Here is a 23,363-nt window from a genome sequence, read left to right on the forward strand (position 1 = left end):
ATAATTCTTCCACTGTAGGTAGAAGCCTTAATCTTTGACACGGGTCATCTGGGAGTGATGCATCATTGTCATTGCCACTGCTCTCACAGTGTCCTTAGATGCACAGCAGACATCATAATGAGAGAGCGGATGGCCAGACTCACATCACTAGTGTGAGGGAGCCTGATTTCGTTATAGCAGCAGGCTTCCACTCTAATTGTAGGGCAAATTAACGCAGAGATGGATCATGTTTTCAGCAGGGTTAGCACATGAAAAGTCTAATGAGATCATTTGCATGACCCAGAAGCACTCTGGTTCCAACACAATGGATAAAGGTAGAAAAGGATTTTGTTGACTGATTTTATGACAGTTGGTAAATGCAAATGTTGCTAAAAAATAAAAATAAGTGGGCATCTATTCAATTCTACTATTCTACCATGTAACTGTCTGGTTTGATTAAATGAAAATGGTCAGATATCTACTTTCCTACTCAATAATATTGTAAGTCACCAATTGTAAATATAACAGACAGAACAATCAAACATTATTATCAACTATATTATAAACACATTAATCTTATTATTCTTTCCACTAAAAAAGCTTCAGCGTCTCAATTCTCTGCCATGTGATAATGTATATTTACTTTTTGGGGATTTTCAAGTTGCCACCACCAAAGGCAGTCGTAAATAAAAATTGGCATCTATCATTATTCTATGACAAATCTATAAATCAATGCAGCATTGGCAGATAAACTGAGGTTTGTTGCTGCATCACTGAAAATGAAACCAGTAGTCATTATCGTGATGTCGCTGGTTAAAAATGAAAAGGTTGTACTCCCTTAAATGTACCCAACAGTCTTCAGTGAGTGAAAACAGCAGAAAAGTTTGATGTGGATTAATGTGACAATTCATATGAGCTATGAAAGAGAGGAAATTTTTAAGTTACAACAACCCTGTTTCAGTCTCATACCAGGCCAGAATACATTTTCAGTTTTGTTATTTTAGCATGTGAAACCTAAGAAAACAAATGCTTTAAGAACATGGAGGTCATTCACAGGTTATTATTATCAGTAGTAGTAGACTAGTGTTGTCACTCTTATTGTTACTAGTTACAACTACTAGTATAAACAACACTATTATAAACCATATTACAACTGTCTTAAAAACTACTCTGACAGCACTAAATACAGCTGTTATACTGTACATCTGTTCCTGGTCTCTCTCTTCTTTCTCAACCTCAACCTCAAATTTTTTTGCAGTTCAAATCATGTAACATTTGACTAACTGAAACATCACATTCAGGACTTCTTCATAAAAACAGCTGTCATAACTTTCGAAAGTAGACAGCTAGTTACACCCATTTCCTGTTGTTGAAATACTCTGTATCATCAACCACTCTTTTTTACATGAGAAAATGAAACCTTCAAATATTTGCTAAGGAGCTGGATAAAAAGAAAAGAGAAATTTTAAGGGGGCTAAAAGCTCAATGTCAATCTTCTTCACATCCTGTTGACATTATAAACTATTGTGTCAAAAATAGGAGTAAACATAAAAGTTCCAGTTTTAGTTTACAGTTTTAGAACATTCAAAGCTTCAAAGACAGACCCTTCTTTCAAAACTTATTAAAGAAGGACCCACTCTGTACACACGATCTCTCTCACATCCATCCAGTCGTCTCAGTCCAGTATAATATTTAGGCACAGGAAATGGGCCGAAGAGCCTGCACTGACACTCGTCACCCAATCAATGGTCAGAAAACTGGTTGTCCTCACATACAAAAACAGTCAGTCGATAGTGGAAAATCAAATCTGTTCCATTTGTTATTTCCTTTCCTTTCCACTGACGGCGGATGGATCAAATCGGCAATTATCTAGCCGGCCCATCATCCAACCTTGACAGACTCAAGAGAAATCTATACTGCTCCCTAATGAGCACTGAGCACCGTTGCAGCCATTTGATTAGGGACTTAATTGTGATAATAATGAACAAATACACCCAGTGCTGGCTAAAATGGTTTTGTAAGCATTCAGCTAATTAATGGCTATTTGCCCACTGATGCTGATGAATGAGAAAATCACAAGGGAGACACATTTTCTTCTCAACAAATGGAAAGCTAGACAGCACTGTGCTGACCATGAAACCCATATGAAGCATTGTCCTCACTTTGGGGGGAAAAAAAACCCAGATCCCAGTCACTTAAGGCCACTACATAAAAGACGTCTTCCTCAAAGCCAACTAAATTGTAGATAATAATCTTGACACCATTATTCAGCCATCTTGAAAATATGGGTGAAACCATGACACAACATGATAACAACAATGAACACAGACCAATCTGCAACGGTAGCAGCCGGGCAGCACACACTGGCCTCTAGTGATGCAGACGAAGGAATAATTGGCAAAGCAGGGGCAGTAAACATGCTGGAAGCCACACATCGCTAAGAAGCAGGAAGCAAGATAGAAAAAGAAGACAGAGAAAAGGTAGTAACCGATTCAGTGGCATTGCAAAACCACAACTAGGACTCAAAAGATGAGCAAGGAATGAGAAGAGAGCCAAGATATGTGGGGACACGCCAGGTCTTCTGGCCAACTCTAATGTTTCGCTGATACCCTGTGAACACAGGCATGTATGTTGTTTCTGACCAATTAGGCAGGCATAAAGGCATGAGGCTGGAACTCAGCTGGGGCCTCAGTCCACTGGTTACATGTAGGCCAGTCTCTCTACTTCTTTCCGATTTCTGCCTGAGCAATGAGGCCATAGAGGGAGGGTGATGGGTAGTTGGGAGGGACAATTTCATTTGGCCCGTGCAAAGGATGTCAAGCAGAGTCTGCTGCAAACAAAGCCATTCCTGGACCTTTCATCTTCTCCATTTTCAAACACATACACACACAAACCCGCACACAGACACATGATGCACACACACTGGCTGAAGCATGCGATGAATGTGTCTGGGCTAAAAGCATCTGTGCCGTGTGGCAAGGTTGTTGTATGCCCTTCTACTATGTTCCTTGTTCATATAGAGCTAATGATGCCAGCAAGAACAGGGCAAAAGCATGCCTGAGAGCCCTTTCTATTTGTGCCCGACCGTCATGACCACAGAGAAAGTAGAGAAAGCCATAGTAAAGGCAGAATAACGATGCAGATTTTTTGGTGGATGCAGTCTCATCAGAGTCATTATCCAAAAAGATAACAATGAGTAAGCATCTAGTCATGAATAAATGTGCATTTTCTGGTAATCATAGGCCTTCAAATGCCAGGATTAAGAGGTAGCTGTACAATGACCCCATTATGTCAGTAGTGCCGTTAAGTCAAGATAAATGGACTTCCATGGAACGCACTGCAACATCACAGCAATGGAAAGAGGGACACAGAGAGCAAAAAGATATTTGAGAGTCGGGTGACGCAACCGGAGAAACGTGTGACGATACTTTAAAGACAACGGCCAAAAAAAGTTGCCTAATCTGAGCTTTGCACTGTGTAAAATGTCGACAAATTCTGGTCTGGGACGTGACTGTCTGCTTTTACTGGCAAGTGACGCAAAACCTGTGGGCTACGGTAAACAGAGAGAAAGGGGGGCTTGGACAAACACAGCAAACAAGTAGATAGCTGATGCCTAATGTAAAGACTCAAATAAGAGCAAATATGGACATAAAAAAACTGTATTAACGAGGAACAACCTCTCCAAACTGTTGACTAGTCATCAGGGACCACAAAAAATATGAGCTGTGTAAGACTTTAAAATCGCTGAGGGGCATTTCTATTTTTCACATGCACCAACCCCCATACACATTCAAACACATAGGTACAAAAGCCCTTATGTTGTTCAATTCTGGGTGAAGAGTAGAACCTTACCTTTAAGGGGTAGGGAATTTTATTTATTTATAGTGTAACGCATGACGCACATCCATCCGCCTCTGGTCACACCAACACACAAACCGTCCACAGGAAAGCACACATCTAAACAAACAAGCATACTTGGACAAACATTGCTATCTTTGAGGACTCTTGCACTTACACAAAGGGGTATATTCACAGACAAACACACACTTTTTGAAAAGCATACCCCAACAGAGAGACCTACCCTGAAGTAAGTGGCCCTACCACAGAGGGAATGGGGGAAGAAATCTGCCATGAATGCAGAAGGGATGTGAACAACAATCTCCCCCTTCTCACCTCACTTCCTTCCTTTTTCCTCTCTCCATTTCACCCGATCACTGACTTCCTGCAGTAATTGCCTGAGGGAGAAGACCTGGTGCTGTATAGCTTAATCAGCTTTTACTGTCCAGTGAAAAGCAAGCCTCACTGCTTGGCTGTGATGTTTTTACCTGACATTTGGCTGTCTTACTGTTATTCTGCAGAAAGCTTATCCTGGATGCGGCGGCTTTGGACTTTAGGGTCATCTATCGAGGGTCCCAAGCCCCCTACGTTGTTTTTAATTGTGTCCATGCAGACAAGATGTTTTGTGCTGACTTCAGTGGGCAGCAAGAGAGTTCGCTGTGAAGCAGTAAATCCAAACTATAGTTTCCAGCATGCAAGCTTTTCACTGGTCAACACCACGTCAGCATAGAGCAACTGTAGTAAGAATGTTCAAGTGCAGCATTCAGCACACAGATAGTTGCTGTTTTAAACAAAAAGCATGAAGTGGAACCTTTTGAAGTACCACTATAGAGGAAAAAATGTATTGTCATGTGCATGCATAAGAATGATGAGATAAATATCACTGCTCAAGGCTTAACAGTATTTTACTCATCCACATGTAGCAGAAACAAACACCGAAACATGTCATAAGAAATTAAGACAGAAGAGCAGGTCAAAATTCTTCCAATGTTACAGTAGCTTGACTCATCACCATTAAAACAAAAAACACTCATGATTAAAATGTGCAATAACGTGCACTTTGACATTACATTAGTCTTACTAATGAGCTGGAAAAATAAACATAATTTGATCTTTTAACATGACAATAGTGAGTGTGTTCTATCAGAGGTAAGAAATATTTTAGAAAGTAACCAATGCCTAAAATAAGTATCTCGTAGACAATGTACTTCAGCTGGAGCTTTACAGTATTTAAATCAGTGGCAGAGAAGTTCTGGATCACATTTGAAAAATTAATAGTATTTGTCCCTGTTGCTATATTTTGCACGACATATCCATATGAAGCAGGCAGAGCTGAACCGACTCCCCCGCATAAACAAACCAAAGATAACTATGGGTGCACATTTGAAACACCAGCCACTGACATTTGCACAGCGTCCACAGAGAAGAGGAACACAAATGTTTCAGCTCTGTGGAGCAGTGTGCCTTTTCTGAAGACTTTGTTCGTCTATGGTTTCTTTCTCCTTGCTCAGTGGACAGCCATTTTCCTGGCTCAGACTGAAGGTTGTTTGGCACACCAGATTCGTAGTGGGAGACAGCAGGGGAAGGGAGGAAGGTCATGGTGTTCAGAGGCAGCTACAAGGTGCCAGCTTAACGGCCACATTTTATTCACACAGACAGCCGACTCACGGGTCATTATTACTGTAAGTTCATCAGTAACAAGCTCACTTATTCTTTAGGTTTTTTGCCTCTGGGCAAAAAAATGTTGTCTCAAATTATAAAAAGAAAATGCTGCTACCAGCAATGACAAAATCATCACCCTCAACACCCACAGCTACAGCTATCACACATGAAACCTTTGACAACAGACCACAAGGAAAAACTAGCTTACTCCACTTAGCAAGTCATGTTTTTGGATCCACAGATTTATGTCAAGACTGTCCGTAAAGGGGTTACCCACAAACAGCATTGATTACTTAACAGATGAAAAAAACTGCTACTTCCATTTCAAATTAAACACAGATTGCAAGCCGTACTAGACAGACTCCCCCAGCCCTTGCTTGCATGCCAAAGCATAACTCACACCAGGCCCGGGGGCCTTGTTTATAAAGCTTGCATACGCACAAAAGGTGGCATACGCCACTTTCTACGCAAAGTTTGGGATTTATAAAACACAAACCTGACGGGAAACATGCGGTCTTTCACGGAAACTCTGACCCATACGTAGGCACATTATTATAGTATTTTCTTTGCACACACTTACGAGACGTATTTTTAAACAAATAAACAACTTGTTAGTCCCTGAAACGCACACACACGCACTCTGTGCCACACTGCATCCAGGGTCAGCATGCACAGGAACTGGCTTCTACAGCATGTGATTACTGTACGTACAAATACAAACTGGCAAACAACACTCTTACAATGTCTAATGTCCTCGAACATTCACTAACCTTCGGGCGACAGTGGATACATATAGGTGGATAGCCCACTCACCCGCCCCAAACCCACATTGCGGGACTTAGGAGCAGGACTTAAGTGTGCGCTGTTGACTTTCACCAATATTGACCTTCTGCATTTACAGCATCTGACGCTCTGTCGCTGACTAGTCTCTCTCTCTCTCTCTCTGAGATTTGCAGTTTGCGGCTTTTCAGCTTCATGCTCGTCTCTCCCTTGGCAAAGGTCATGCCCTGTGGGTGCTCCTGCTGCCCGGGGTCTCTTAAGGTGTTCACTGGCATTGTTCCCGGACCCAGAGCCCACAGTGGCTGGCTGGGTCTCTGTCTTGGACAGAAAGATGCACTTTAGACGGACAGAGTCAGGCAAAAAGAAAAGGGCCCAGAAACACAGTGTTACCAAACCCGAGAGAAAGAGCAGAAAGACTAATTTCCGGGACAGGCGCAGACCCATGCCCGATGCCGACACGCCGGGCAACTTTCGGAAACCATTTAAACTTTTCTTGACACACTTGCCTTGCAGTGTTTTCTCCGTGGTCTTGACAAGAGTCCGAGACCATATGCTGCCTCCAGGCATGTGTACAGGAAAAAAAACAAACATATATTTTCGAAGAAGGATCGCGAAAAAAGTGAATCCTGAGAGAATATATTGAAGCTGGGCACAAATTAAACAGCAGACTCTGGCAAATGTGACAAACACAGCTCAAATAACAACTAAATGGATAACTACATATCAAACTTCGTATGGAACCGTTGCGTCAACCCACTTCGCCGCATTTCTAGATCTAACACTCCAACATTTTGTCCAAAACACACTCCATTCAAATGAAAGCTGAGAATATGCTGTTCCCAATGGTATACACCAAAGCATTACAGAGATCTAAGCCAAATAATTAAGACAAACATCGAACAGAAATCGGTTCGCCGAACGACAACTGTAAAATTGCTCTTACCTTTGATGTTTCAAGTGAAATTTTCCGCGCAAACAAAGCTCTGTCTGGTTAGAAGGACTTCCTGTGTTACATTCATACATTCCGGGAGTCTCTAACTGATGCAAAGACCCTAGGGGAAGCATTACCCTATCCTAAGGCAGCAGCCAGTCACGTCACAGCCAGGCGTTCTGCTGCTTCTCATTGGCTAACAAAACTGTCAATCAAAATTCCGAGATGACAGCATCCTTCTTTTAGCTGTGAGGAAGCCAATGAGATGTCGTCATATAGACCCGCTGAGATACAGGAGAATTAATTAATACATGAGAAAACACAAATGGCACAGATGTTTCCAAAATGTGCCAAATGAGTCCTCACCTCTAATTTCTGTACTAAAATCTCTCTGCTTCACTTGATCAAAATCCGACTTTGCAGATGATGTTCACATGTTGTACTTTGATCTGATTGAGTTTAGAGCTTCATCCCCATCATTGTGAACTTATTCTCTGTGTGTTTGCCATGACTTCAAGCTCTACAGAGACAGGGATACAGTTGGGCGTGTAACCAGATGGATAAACACAGTGACAACATTTCCAACTATAACTGTCAAACTCCGCATGCATGTCCATGCAGTAGTTGCACCTGTTCACTGTTAGCAAACACATAAACGAGACAAAGAAGCCCCGAGGACTTGTACTATTCCACTGGAGGAGGCTCTGCCACAAAAGGCTGCAGTGTGTCCCCCCTTTCACTGCAGTACTGACCAGCTCCGTCTCCTCCGTCTGCTACCCTCTTTCCATGTGAATGCGTCATACATTAAGAGGCCATATACAATATAGCCCACTTTCCTGACGCAAAGACCTTCATTTCACAGTACTGATGAAATCTGTGTCATTCATTAAGCAGATGTAAAATGCATTCGATACAAGGTGCTATAAGAACTGCAATAAATGCACACATCTAGTTTGATGTACGTGATATATTCAAGGCCAACAGAGGAGAGAGGGATGGAGGCTATAGTCTGTGAGCGAGGCTGGGTCCTTGAATTGATACAGAGCTCCCATCACTCTCTAATGTCCTCTTAGCTCTACAATTGCCATTTGTTTGGATGTGCTACATGGGCACTTTCACCATCTAGTATTTATTTCTTCACTGTAAGTAAGTTCTGACCTTACTTTAGGTTTCAGTCAGTAAAATACTTGATGATGATGATTCATTTAAATTCTCTGATTTCAGCTTCTTATATGTCAATATGTTCTGGTTCCTTTGCTCTTCAGTAACAAAGGAACAGTAAACTGTACATCTTAGGTTTTGTTTTCAATGAATAGACCAAACTATGCATCAATTAGTTAGATTAGACAAATTCATGAATGATTAAAATCATCACTAGTTGCAGCCCTCATGTTACATAGCTCTAAACTACAACTACCAAAGAAACTTTGAGTATCCCATGACAAATCATCCAATCAGGAGTGAGAACTCCACAAAGAGGTGTCCCTCTGTGCTCGTGTGGTTAGACAGTTCTTTCTCCTCTTCTCACCAAACACATTGATGAGGTCACAGGGAAGAGATAGGACAGACAGGAAGTGAGCCAAAAGTTGGCGAAAAGACAATGTTGCTGACAGAAGCTTTAATGTAAAAAGACATCAGCATCAAACTCCGCTGTTGCTCAGGTGCACATTTCTGTAGCGTGATCCCTGCAATCAATCCACTAATGCTGGAGCCAAGGAGGCTGCAACATAGCAGGCGACTCAGTGAGCCATGACATCACAGAACAAACCGTTTGAACATAATCATATTCATCCTGTTGGCCACTTTCAGAGGAGAGTGAACAGTCAATTATAAAGGACTTGCTGAACTGGGTAAACAGATTTGTTGGCATCCTATAAGGTCCTAGCTTGTGGTAGGCTGCCTTCAAACATTTGCCTTGTGTGGTCGGGCAGTCATTGTCCCTTGTATCACCCTCTCTTGGCAGTGGGTGCACACACAAGAGGGGGAAAGGTGGTAAGTCTGCTTTGCTGTTGCTGGCAGTTGAGAAAAACTATGTCCAGTCAAAGTTTAGGGATTGAGGCACTGAGTAGGCTGGACCAGACCATTTCTGTTGGCTTTGGGAGGGGAGACCCTCTCTCTGCTTTCCTTTTCAGCGGAAAAAAAGAAACTGCTTTTACAGAGCCGCTCTGTCTGTGCACCACAAGTCAAGCTAAGAGGATGACTAATACAAATTCAGTTCTGCTTGATTTTTCATGCCTCACAGAAACATACATCAAACTATGTTAGTTTTGTTGTTATAGTTACTCTTTGGTTTTGCATGTATGGACCTGGACAAAGCACAAGCTCACAATGTGTCAGCATGTGCTGGCAGCTTGAAATGTGAGCCTCTAGAAGAAAAAGAGAAAAGAAAAAAAGAAGTAATCTGGAACACTGCCAGCAGGCTTGAGACAGTGGGAACTGTAGCAACAACTATGGAACGTGGACACGAACACAGCAGCATGCACTGCATGTAAGCAGGGGCTGTCTGTTCTTCCAATGCCTTAATAAAGTGCCTCACTTCAAGGACATGCAATTAATATTCTGCAACAATAATTAGGCGGCAGAAGAGGGGTGACAAAAAAATAACAGACCGTTTCAACCCCAAGGTAAGAATTGAGCTCAGCATAACAGAGCAGGCAAGCAGAGTTATATTAGGTTGGCTTCCATCGGGCTGTTTTTATGTACAACCTGACTGGAAATCTTGAAATATTGTATCTAACATTTTACACTTGAGAGAGTAGGAAAAGTTGGCAAATTGATAAAAAGGTGGATGCAAATGAGTGAAGTGGAGAGACTTTCGGCAAATAAAAAAAGGGTTCTTAGGATTTCTAAGAACCCTTTTTTTATTTGCCAAAAGTCTCTCCACTTCACTCATTTGACTGCATCGTCCCTCCCACTTCTGCATTTCACTGTACTGGAAAAAACAGCAGAAACGGTGGATCCAGCAGGTGAGAGGAACGTGTGGACTGATGAGGAAACAAAAACATTCCTCCACTTGGTGCAAGAAGCAAGTATTATGACAATAATTAATTGAAGTGGCAACAAAATACACTGTACATCAGCAGCTATTGGCGCGCTTTCATCAACTGGTACCTTGTTATCCTTTTGTAGTGACACACTTTTGTGCCACCTACTGCTCAACTCAGCTCAAGTGAACTAATTCTTAATATTTGCTGTACAGCAGCTGACTGAAACACCAAAAAATGTGCTTTAATTTTAACCTAATCTTTGTTATTGGAAATGTAATATTTGACTTGCATTAGAAAAAGCATCAAAAGGAGATGCTACAAGTCAGTGGAAGCTCAGTACATGAGGGCAAATGACCTTCTCTGTCCTCTGATCTCTCAGCTATCATGTAGCACTTCACCTCTAGGTATGGAAGGCATGCGAGTAAGCAGCATGACACAGGGATAGTGGGCTGCAAGCGAGAGTGACAGCAGGACTTAACCATGTCACATGCCAAGGGTGAAACCCATCTGCACAATCTGCCCAATGGCTTTCCTGCTTCACTCGCCATTTCCTCTCCTCACCAGCCTTGAGTGGGTACAGATGTGTGATCCACAGACGGTCCCACTCTGGAGTCCTTATTGGACCCACAGGGCTCAACAGAGGTTGGCAGACAGCTTGAAGAGCTTCTGGCCAGAGTGGCACTGCACACAGTCAGTTGCAGGCAATTGTGTGCAGGAGATAGAGGTGCTGCTGCTCAGTGCAGGACAGTTTATCATTTAAACTGACATGATGGAATGGTTATTTACAGCTAACATTAACAACAAATGAGGCCCTTTTCATAATATGTGTAATTACATCCATGTAGCTAGATTATCCGTTAACTGGAAAAAAATAAATTGTCTGCCTCCACAGTAGAGCATGGATATTCACACAAAATCCAGAAATTATGGGTCTTGTTCATGACGATTGTAACATGGTAATTTCAAGTTCTTTTGGTGAATAGCCTGAAATCAGGTGATTTTTTAATTGCAGTGTATGTTTCCTCCTGGATGTCACGATAACTTGTTATTGTTGTTTGCCATGGTGATGGCACAACTCCATGTGGGCAGCACACGCACCTAACACCAACAACACACACACACCACACTTTTCCCTCTCCTTTTCTTCCTACTTTCCTGTTGCAATAAATCAAAGCTACAACCACCTGTATGACAGTCAAAGTACACACTCCAATGCACAGCTCAAACATCCTCACATGGAGAGATTATTTTTTTCTTCTCAACACACTTTTGTAACGTTTGCAGAATGTGATTTCACTTAATCTCATCAACAGACAGCAGAAACTTCCATGTCATCTGCTCTCCAACTTTGTAAAAAAAGAAAAGGCAAACTGCACTGGGTAAATTTAACTGATATGATTGAAGGAGATTTATTTTGTCTGTTTGACAGCAGCTTGGCAAACAACTTCTCCACTGTTTCTATAGAGATTTTCTGTATTGTCAAGACACAATCAATTTAATGACATAAATAGCAACTTCTTTCAAGTCTGTTTCATAAATCTGAATATGACAGACATCTATTCATCTGTTGTGTTCATGTTGTGACAGCATGACAAACTCATTTATTTCATGTGCATTAAAGAAGCACATTAACTCAGTGCTTTTATGTGGAGGAGGTAAATTCATCTAATATGTCTGACTGGATTATTTGAGCAGTGTGATAGATTACACCAGTGGTTACCAAAATATGAGATGTACACTCACATGCCACTTTATTAGATACACTACAGATGTTCATGCACAACCATCTCTGGTGTTTACAGAGAATGGTACGTTAATGCCAGAGGTCATAGGAGAATGACCACACTGTACAGAAGTGATACTAGGCAACAGTAACACAAATAACACTCGTAAGGATCATTGAATAACTGAATATTGCAGTATGACTTTCAGTCTAGTGTAGCAAAGGTCAAAACATAAATATTTGTATGCATTGCTCAAAGACACTTTGAGGTAAAATACATGTAATTACTTTGAATGTGTTACCTCACACCTATACAGAATATTTATGTGCTTAAGTATATTTGTTGTTTTCTGTCCATAAAGTTTAAACACTTTTTTTTTCTTGAATTCTCTCAATTTATACTCAAGGCTTTTATAACGATTATTGATAATGAATAAAAAATGTTGTATCATATATATTACTATATGGTCCCAACCTTACCACTTGATACAAATAAGATTTGCAGAAAACCCCTTGTGAATGCAGAACTCATTGAACTAAGGGTGCAACTCCTGACAATTAAGTGTCCTGTATACCTGATAGGTCTACATTTTTACTTGTTTTCAGAAGGCAACAGAATATAAGAAATTGTACAGTAACATCCGTTTTGTAATCTGATAGTTTATAGATTACTTTCTTATCAAACAATTATAATCAAATTATTCCGAGGGGCAAATTGAGTCTCAAAACTTCCAAATTACACAGATGAACTGCCCTGGATTAACCCTCGAAAATCTTATCTTCTTTAACCTCAGTTCTCAGTCTGCTGTATGACACCTGTCAACCCCCCTGCAGAAACATGTAGCTACCATGAATATGCCCCTGCACAGTCACTGTCAGTCTTACCTCTTTGACTTTCTCCCGGCGCTCGTTGGTCCTGGGGTCGCTGGGTTTGCCGTGCTCCCTCCCCAGCGGCTGTTTGAGCAAACATCTTTGAAACACCTTGTAACTGAAAGTATCCGTGTTAGCAACATGATCAGAGGACGTCTCTTTCTCTGAGGTGGACTCTGTATTAGACCTGGACAGCGTCAAATCCTCCTGAGCTCTGCCGCCGACCAGTCTCTCTCTCTCTGTCGCCTCATGGTGAGAGATTTGCGGTTTGCGGCTCTGACTTTTCAGCTTCGTGCTCGTCTCTCCCTTCGTTGAGGTCATGCCCCGCGGGTGCTCCTGCTGCTCCCGGGGTCTCTTAAGGTGTTCATGGGCATCGTTCTCGGACCCAGAGCCCACAGTGGCTGGCTGGGTCTCTGTCTTGGACAGAAAGATGCGCTTTAGACGGACAGAGTCGGGCAAAAAGAAAAGGGCCCCGAAACACAGTGTTACCAAACCCGAGAGAAAGAGCAGAAAGACGAATTTCTGGGACAGGCGCAGACCCATGCCCGATGCCGACACGCCGGGCAACTTTCGGAAAACCATTGAAACTTTTCTTGACACACTTGCCTTGCAGTGTTTTCTCCGTTGTCTTGACAAGAGTCAGAGACTATCCGCTGCCTCCAGGCATTTGTACAGGAAAACAAAAAAAACAGATACGCGAGATGTTTTAAACACACCCCCGTGACACTTGCAGAGCAGCGTGCACAGCACAGTTGGCTTTATCTCTCTATCTGCTGGATCTGCATAAGCCAAGGTTATCCCTTTAAGGCCTAAGCCTATTTTGTAGGTCTCTGCTCGAAAATTGAAATGCTCATAATGAAACGAGTATCTCTCTGCAACCACAAGGTCTATTTGAATACTTTGGGTGTCATAGTAAAGGGAACACTTGTGGAATTTGCTACTATGTGTAAATACCAGTATACTTGTTACTGGTACTGTTACTGGTAAATGAAGATGGCACCCAAAAAAATAAAAACATAAAAAGTCATTTCGGGATGAGTATCTCTTTGGAATGATGCAGATGTAACTCTAAACTTAGATCAGATCAAAATACAATATGTGAGCATCATCTCTGCAAAGTTTGATTTTGATCAAGTGGGGGGGGGCTGTCTGACACGAGCTGATTTTATCTACATCACACAATCACGATGAGCAAATCATACGCGCGCACGGACACACTCACACAACTGGATGTGACCAGAAAACACTATAACACTACATACAGTAGAAACGGTGCTGACATTTCACTGAAGCACTGAGCTACAACGATAACAGCGACAGCGGGACTACTGCTGTGCAGCGTGTGCGCCGTCCTGAAGGATACACGCACTTTTACGAGAGATAATCGCACGCCTCGCGGTCTGTCACGCCCGTGAACAAAGTTGTGTCTCGGTGCATGTTATTCCACGCCGCGCAAACCGCCAATAACACACGCGCTGGCTGCGGTGCAGAAACCTCAAGCGTGCAGCAGCTTCTTCTTTTCTCCTCCTTGTCTCCGTTTATAACAGACCGCAGAGCCACGCTGCTGCATTATAAGCTCCGAAAATCACATTAAAAAAAATAAGAAAAATAATAATTAATTAAAGCGCACGTCGTTTATTATTTGCTTTTCTCTCGTGCAGCTCAGCTGGAGGACGCAAATATTCATGTCCTCCTGTCTGATCAATCTCTCCTGTCAGTCCGCGCTCCAACGGTATCCTCCGGTTTCTCCTCTGGCGTCAACAACACGGGAAACAGATTAGTGGATGGCGTTTAAAAAGGAGAAGACGTGTTTTTGGGGGTTTTTTGTCCCGAGCCAAGTTGTCCTAGCCCAGACGATACAAATCCGTAGAATAAATAAATCCGTGCAGTGCAGCCCGCCTGGGTTTCCAACAAAGACAGACACGCCGCTGCCTCCGCCGCCGCCGCTGCTGCTGCTGCTGCCGCTTCTGCGTTATCGTCGCTCCGGTACCGATCGTGTCTCTCTCCCGCTCCCTCTCGCTCTGTGTGTGTGTGTCTCTCTGTCTTAGCTGTGTCGCTGTGCCGTGGGCGCTTGCGTGAAACATCGAGATGAGAGGAGAGAGCTGGAAATGCAATGTGGAAATGTGGGAGGAGGGAGGAAGAGGGGGAGGAGGGAGGAAGAGGAGGAGGAGAGACGAAACGGAGCGGCTCCACCACACAGAGGGCTGCCGGGATTTAGTGATGGATATTCTCAGCGGATTAGCGAAGCACTATTGAAGTCCTCTGTACGTTAGGAAACCACACACACTCCCGAGAGGACATGTTTGTTTAATCCCGGACTTTGTAAATAAAGCTTTAAATGCACATGTCTCACGAGTCTAAAATAATTCACATTAAATATAAACAAAAACGCCTATTATTAGCCAGTTATTCTTCTTTTAAAGTGCTGGCGTAGTTCCACAACCTCACTAGTTAGGGACAGGCCAACTTGATGTGGAATTTACTCACTTAATAATCATTTATCGTGTTTGTCAGTTGTTAGCTTTTCGTTAGCACCGGTTTGTGCCCGGACATAGATATCGTTCCCATGCACGACAGAGTTTGACACTGACTTTACAAGAAGCACAAGTTTGAAAAGCTCAGGAAATGATGTTTGTTTTGTGTATGTCACACTTACCGCTGCTTTGAATATTTACAGACTCCTCTACCAACATGAAACGAACAACCAAAAATACATCCCCTGGGATTTACAGTAACTTTCTCACAGGTGCAACTGCTAATTATTGCTGATTAATTTGGTACCGGAAGTGACGCATGTCGTTGAGTGTCAGCAATCAGCGTCACCTGTGTGTGTGTGGTTCCTCTTTACTTTCTGATAGTAAGATTATTTAAATGTACTAAAAAAGAGTAGCTTAGCATTTTTAATTTTAATTTTATTTGTTTTACTTTAGAATTTCCACATGGACATGGACAGTGATGGGGGGGTAAAATTGCGATGATGATAAGATTAATAAAAGGCAAGCTACATAACAATACTAATAAATACATATCATTAGAAATGAGCAGGAAACCACAACCCCCGTGTAGATCTCCTCTGTTTCTGTATGACAGCGTGGTCCTGTAATCACGTGTCATTTTATTGTTCTTGACGTTTTTCTATATTTGCACAAAGCTTCAGCAGAGGATGTGACAAATACAAATGAGGGGGGGCTAAGCCGTCTTTAAGACCACTTGTGGCGCGAAGTCTGTGGAAACCATGATGGAGACATTTCACTGGGAGTTCTGTTCTGTGTTTTTTATAGAGCAGTCTGAAACTGTCTTTAAAACTGTGTTGTCAGAATAGCCACAGGAGGTTTCCAAAGGCTATTTCAGAAAAATAGATACTTCACCATAATCATCGATGCCTCTGATAAATGTTGTTGTTCATGAATGCCATCAAACAGCGCTGAATGTTCACACGGGGCATCAGAATACTGCTAATGCCTTTGGGTAACTGTTTGGTTTTGTTATAATTTCACCCACTGTCTTTTTGATTTCAAACTCAAAGAATTGTTGTTTGCTAACACATGTCTCAGATTATTTTTGCCTGTTCTAGACTTCAGATTGCACTGTTGAATAAATACAGTTGACTTTATTCACAGAATAGAAGCATATTGTGTGATGAGCAATGATAACAAAGTGAACAAAGAAACCCCAGATGAAGGTTTTACTCACTCACCAGCTTTTTCTGGGGCTTTCAGCCGTATCATGAGGTCTTCATCGGTGGATAGTTTGCTCAGTTGTCATGGAGACTGAAGTGATGGCATGCAAACTCAGTGGCTGTTCAAATTTATCTCCATGATTGAGCAAATTCCATCTGCTGAAGAAGACTGTGTGATATGGTAAAAAAAACTTTGATTGTCAAATACATTTTCCTAAGCTCAAGAGTGAGCTTTCCAGGCATGTCTATAGAGATGCGAAGGTTCCACGGCCTACTTCAAATTAAAGCGACGCATGCAAGTGACATTGGGTCTTGTTAGGCTGTTTCTAGTCATGGTAAGATTGTTGGCTCATATCCATAGATATTTGTCCATAATGAATGTCATAAATACATGTGATATTTCCATATCCCTGTTTGAATCATGTTTTGTGTTATATTGGCAAACAGGGAGTTCATAAGTGTGTTTACATAAGGTTTGCATGAGCAAGACAGAAGATAAACGATACAGACAGTGTTTTCTTGGGTTTAAAATAAGATAGATGAGCTCATGATTTGGCCCTGTACCAAGGAGCCCACGCAGCACTATTCAACTAATTCACCTTGAGAGAACAAATGTCTGATTGGTTTTAATATTGGACTTTAATTGCAACCTCCAGCATCACCCCTCACAAAAGGGGGTGTGTGGGGGGGGGGGGGGGGGGGGGCTCTCTGTGGGTTCTCAGCGATCCGGTTGTCACTGTGTTGCCTTAGGTTATCCTTAAAATCGATGTATTCAGTGGAGATGATCAATGTCATTGGCATTCGTAACGCTGTGATGAACCTGAGACTCACACTGCACTCTCTACTGTCTCTGTCTCTGTGGTTGGAGAATTTCAGCCTTTCCTGCGAAAAAACCTGTATCTGGCACACGAAACTCCTTGGGCATGTTCTTTTGTTGTCACTCGTAGTCGCAAATGGCAGGATGAGCTAATTTTATGGTAATATGTACTGCATTTGACCCCACATTTTCACTGCTAAGCCAGCTCCCACTGCAGCCCTAATTGAGTCAGACTGGTTCTCTGTAATTTACAGAACAGAGAGTGAGGAGAGGACAGAACAATCGAATTAGCCGTCCTAGTTTGTGATCCCGGAGCATTTCCTCCGAGAGAGGGTAAATCTACGAAGCATGCTGTGGGCTTCATTGCAGGCTAAAGGACAGTGTGTCGTCAGGGAGAGGGGCTTTGTGATGGCTGAGTGTCTGTGTATGATGAGGATTAAACTCGGATTAGATTGAATCAAATGCAATGCAGTACAACTCTCCTGAAGTTATGCAGACACAGTTTTCAGTTTTAGAAATGTTAATTAAAGTTTATGTTTAAAAACACTGAGAGCAGGTCATATGTTTCTCATTCTCTGGCCCCTGGAAATAAAAATAGAAATAACACTTAAATACAATAAGATCAAGCACACAGCCTTTCTTTAACTGAGACCTAGATAATAAACATGGAATTGAAATTTTACTTTTTCAACAATGTCCTCATTTTTTGTAATTAGTTTTTTATTTATTCAGTATTTTCATATATTAACATGAAAAAATATATACAGTACATTATACATTGTTGTTGTAATGTAACATGGAATAAGTCCTTGGTTGTCTTCATATCCCGTGCAGATAATGTCCTCTACTCTACTTACCATTCTTACCACCCACAAACCACCTAAAATACACTTTATGCCTATGTTATTTAATAACCCTCAAGTAAAAACCTGGAAAAATCTCAGCAAATACATTTGGCGATCTTTGACTATGTCTGTCCATTGTTAGAGGGTTAGAGATTCAGGTTTATACCACTTATTTGTCATTGTTCTTTTACAAATTTTATTTCATATCCCACTGTATTTGTTCATAATTCTTTTCTCTGAAATATTTACATTTTTTGGGCACAACAAAAGATATAGAGATGATTGGCATCCAACTTTCTACCAACACTGTTTTTTTTTTTAAAACAGTGACAGGATTGACTTGGAGTCCACATGTCGCACAGTCCCTGAACAAAGACTTAATGTTAATGTAGATTTTTTTTTGGTACATTTTAGCTCATGGAAAATGTATATGTCGAATAATGTGCTTATTGTCGAAAAATAAAATACCAACTGCTGCCTTTATAAAACAACTCAATAGACAAATCAAGTCAGTATTTCTGAAAGGGCCAAGTTCTACACCAGACCTGTCGTGGAGCTTGCATGAAACTGCATCTGCCAGTGACAGCCTAGTTTATCACCAGGATAGATGAGTAAGGCAATACAGTCTTACTGCTACCAACAGACAGAGGTGAAATCAAAGCACAGGCATTTTTCACTGAAAATAAATGGTTTATTTAGATAAATGGCTCCCACAGAAGCCCATTTCTTATATAGTTTGCATTCACTCCCCACCGCCCCTGAAACCAACTGATGTCCAGATGCAGTAAATGATTTCGCAGCAGAAATGTCAATCATGGCGTCTGCTGACTTTTCATAATGCAGCACTACCACACACACACACACACACACACACACAGCATTTGAGTCATTAACATACTGGTGTTTTTTCCATTCATGTACAAACTGTATTTATAAGCACGCAGAGTAGATCTGGTGCTTCATGTGAAGCCATTTGGATGTGATTAATCAGGACACAGCTCTCAGCTGGGCTTTGTTATCAGACTCACTCACAGTTTAGAAGATGGGAAGTGATTTCACAAACAGAATGCAATAAGGAATAGAAGCAATGATTTGGTTTATCTTATTGCCGTTGATAATAATGTGAGTAGATATGTACTGTAAGAAAGTAACTTGCTCTCAAAGACACTGGCATTTTAGATTTGTTGTACAATCACATAGCGACCATTAATTTTCTCTGAAGCTGGATGGGAGATGCAGATAACAGTCTTTGAAACATTTCCTGCAGATGCTCACCGACTCTAATATACCCCGTGATCCATAACCGCTCCTACTCTTGTATTCAAAGATTCAGTTCTGTCCCAACCTGCGCTGATGTTTTATTCATCAAACGGGATGCCAATGAAAAAGTCCATCTCTGTGTTCTGCTCATTCCAATACATCAAACATTCAGCAGAGATGTATTGGCCCATGTCAATGTGTCCAGATTCATAATGTCACCGGCCCTGCGTGTTGTTTCTTGAAGCACTGCAGCAAAGCATTCCTTGACATTGGGAATCACGGGCGAGCTGCAGGATGTTTGATGCCGGGCCATAAATATCAGGAATAGCTTCATGGGGCGGGGCTCTGACCCGGGAACATGGTGTTAGAGTGACATAAACACAGTCTCTTCTTCACAAAGCATATTGTGGACATGGACCCCACTGTAACCGTACATGGACTCTGGGTCACTTGACAGGATGTGACACTGGCACCTGAATAGAGATGCGTATTCTCATTTAAATGGATGCTGTATATGTTTTTGACAGCACAATGTAAAAAAAAGAAAAAAAAGAATGAGTTTTACAAGAATTACAGTGGCCTTCACATACCAAAAACGATGTTGTGCACATAGTGAGTTTCCACTTCAAAATGTAAAAAGCACACTTTGACTGCTTTGTGTGTTCAGGGTTGCTGTGGGAAAATGGCAGCCTCTAGAAATCAGGGTCCATTGCCATAAGTACAAAACAAGAGGCACATTCTATCTATTCAACCAAATTATGTTTTTACTTTAAAGTGGTTATACGTTTATACAATCATACTTATGGGTAATATATTCAATTTCGATTGCCAATAGAATTTTTTTTTGTGTACATTTATTAGCATTTAATCGTATCACTGTAACTGCAACTACAAAACCTTACCTGTCAAATAAATGTAGCAGAGAAAAACATTTGAAACGTTTGTCATTCGTTAAAATGGGATATATGCATGTGCAATTAGAGAAGCATGGAAATTATAAAGGAAAAGAGAATTGTACTTTCAGCATGAAAGCAAATGCACTCACACGTGGTCACATTGCACCACAGCTACATGTTCACTACTTTGCTTACTGTGTGATACATTTATTTTGAAAAACTCTGCATCTTAACTGGCTTGGTGCATCCCTCATCTCTCCGCTCAACATAAATAGAACAGAGCTCAGATATTCACAGTGCAAATAGTAACAGTGGAACAAGAAGCTCAGCATTATTGCTCTGTCTGTGTGTATGTGTGTGTGTGTGTTTTCTTGTACTTCTTACCTTTTTAGAACCTTTTCTGGCATAAACAATGGTTTATGGTCTTAGTGAGGCAGAACATAATTTTGACGGGACTGGTTAAGTTTGGGAAAATAACACTTTGGTCCGGCTGTCCAAAAGAATAGAAGTCAGTGAGGGTCTCTAAAAGCAGATTTGCACAAACCTGTATGTGTGTATGTTATCCTCACATCTCATTGTGTAACAAAATATTTCCAAAGTACAAGCTGATGCCGAGAAACGGGAACATTCAGTCACTGTTGCAGTGGTGCAGGGTTTCTCTTGCTTAAACACAACAATTATCCATACATTAGAGAGCAGTATATGGACCATGTAAATGAGAGTGAATGCAACAGCAAACACACCATTAAGCTGATATAATGGGGCCATAGAAAATCTGACTCTGTTCCCCAATACAGCAATTAAGCGTGTCAGTATGTTTTCATTGTGCTAACAGATCATACAGTTAAATTAAAGGTGAAAAAGTAGACGCTTGCTCAGTAATGACAGGGCTTGTGTGGCTACACAGTGCCACCCATTGATTACTTTGTGTATCACAAGCAGAAACCTGAGCCCTCACCACGGCTGAATTTGAATACCTTTCATCCTGCAATCATTAAAAATTATTGTATTATATAATATTCACCGTTAAGATGTTGTGCACTGTGCATCACTAAAAAGCTAGAAGTCGCTGTCCGTCACAGAAGATTGGCAAATAACCACAACACTCTCTCCGTACCTCCATTTTATTCTGAGGCGACTGAGGGTCAGAGAGAGGCTGCTTCAATATTCAAAACAGGCAGCATCATTATGCGTAAAGAGCAACAATTCTAAACAATAATGAAGGATCCTGGGGGAAATAAACAGAGACACAACACAACCAATTTATCCCATACCTGCTAAATTTGCAGCACCATGAAAGGTTTAGTAATGAATCTGCTTTTACGGCACATTATAAAAACACAGTGTACCACTCCAATTCAAGAAAAGATAATAGAGTACAATGCAACCTCAATGGATGGATTATTCAAATCCTTCCTTATGCAAATATGTGTATGTATGTATGTATGTTGCATGGGCTGATATCAAAGACAGGAAACAGGTAAAACTGCAGATGCCTGACATTGTTCATTTTTAATTATTTCAACATTTCTCTGATCTTTTCAAGCCTATAACAGTTTCATGGTTAAAGCAAACACTTGAAAAGTGCTCTGTAAGAAGCTTGGCTTAGCTGTCTGTCAGTGATGTGGGGTTTTACTCTTCATTTCCCATGAATTCCTCTGGATGAGTATCAGCCACAAATGCAAATATGAAGCGGATTTTCCAGGCGACAACAATTTCAATAATTTGACTCTCAAATTAGAAGTCAGTTGACCTCACAGAGTGATGCAATTCAACAACAGCAAACAATTAAAACAAGTGAATTGTTTCAAGTGAGAGATTATCCGTTCCATGTACTATTACAGAATGAATGCAGCTTTCAGGCCAAGCTGGTAATTGTCATTTCCCATTTAAACAGAAAGAGAAGTGGAATAAACAAATGGTCTCAGCCAAGGTGGCTGCAGCATTCTCTCTGGATGAAAACCGCTGCACTGCCAAGCTGAATAACAGCATTACACGTTAACAAGGCCGACAGGTCAGACTGACTTTATTAGACTCCATTACCAAGTATGCAATTATAAAATGTACTCTAGGTACACAAATCCAAATCCTCCTCTCTAAAGAATACTTTAGGGACTCACACTGCAGTGTTTATTTTCTGTATAGCAGCTGACTGTACTGGTTAATTACTCTGCACGGCACTCCTCCTCCTTCTGGCCAGAGGAATTATAACAGGCCAAGGTGCCTGTGTTGATCCTGTATGTAATAAATCATTAAGCACATTCTAAATCACAAGATTAACTTATTTAAAACCACATCAGCCGAACCAATTACTAGTTTTCATGTTGTGGCTGATGTGTGCATACCTAGCTTTATACTTAGCTTCTCGTTAGTGTTCAACATTGCACGTGTTTGACATTTTACATACAATACATATGACAGCCGTGACTCACCAAACCAATCAGGCTCGAGTTTTGTGCATGAAACAGGTTTCACCAAATAAGCCTTCGTTGTTGTTTTGCATGAGAACAGACTTTGACACTCACATTGATTCTAAGGCAGATTGTATTACACAGGCAGTTTAATGTATATATATATCTCAGTACTACCTGTGATATCTTATTTTCTGGCGCCCCCCAGAAATGATCCTGCGATCCCTGAATCACGGTTAAGAACGGTTATATTAGATTAGCTCCACCTGAAGCAACTACTAAATCTAAGCGCTTGTAGTTGTGGTTTATTGTTTTGAGTCTTTATGCTAAGCTAAGACAACTGATCACTGGTAGTAGCTTCATATTTATCATGCTATCACAAGGATAACGTTAAAGCTACAGAGTGTAAAAAATTGCAAAAATAAAATTGCATGTTGCAGCTTGTGTGTTGGAGAACCATTGTTGCCTTCAGTTAGCATCAACATGCAAAATAGGTTTAGTTTGTCAATTGTGGGTTATTGCAAAAACCTGATGGTCTAAAATGGCGGACTCCAAACAGCTGATATAAATATAAAAGTCTCATTCTGGGATAATGAAAAACAAAAAAAATCAGTCAGTTCGTACACTTAAAAATATTAAGAATAATTATTTTGTCAATTCAATTTCTGCCAAATGAAAATAATGTC

The 23,363-nt window shown here is 41.1% G+C and overlaps 1 protein-coding gene across 3 annotated transcripts in view; it reads right to left on the reverse strand.

The window, feature by feature from the left end:
* LOC131471944 (mannosyl-oligosaccharide 1,2-alpha-mannosidase IA) overlaps window positions 1-15,546 on the reverse strand; it is a 178,613-nt gene extending 163,067 nt beyond the window's left edge. For 2 of the 3 annotated variants that reach the window (XM_058648764.1, XM_058648763.1), the window contains exon 1: window positions 12,785-14,881. In XM_058648764.1, the coding sequence (XP_058504747.1) occupies window positions 12,785-13,351 (567 nt within the window). In that variant the 5' untranslated portion in view covers window positions 13,352-14,881. Of the gene's footprint in view, window positions 1-12,784; window positions 14,882-15,425 lie in introns of those variants that run through there. The other variant, XM_058648765.1, reaches the window with a different exon arrangement.
* Between the last annotated feature and the right edge of the window lie 7,817 nt (window positions 15,547-23,363).

Source organism: Solea solea, chromosome 13 (assembly GCF_958295425.1).
Source record: "Solea solea chromosome 13, fSolSol10.1, whole genome shotgun sequence".
In the NCBI taxonomy this organism is placed as follows: Eukaryota; Metazoa; Chordata; class Actinopteri; order Pleuronectiformes; family Soleidae; genus Solea; species Solea solea.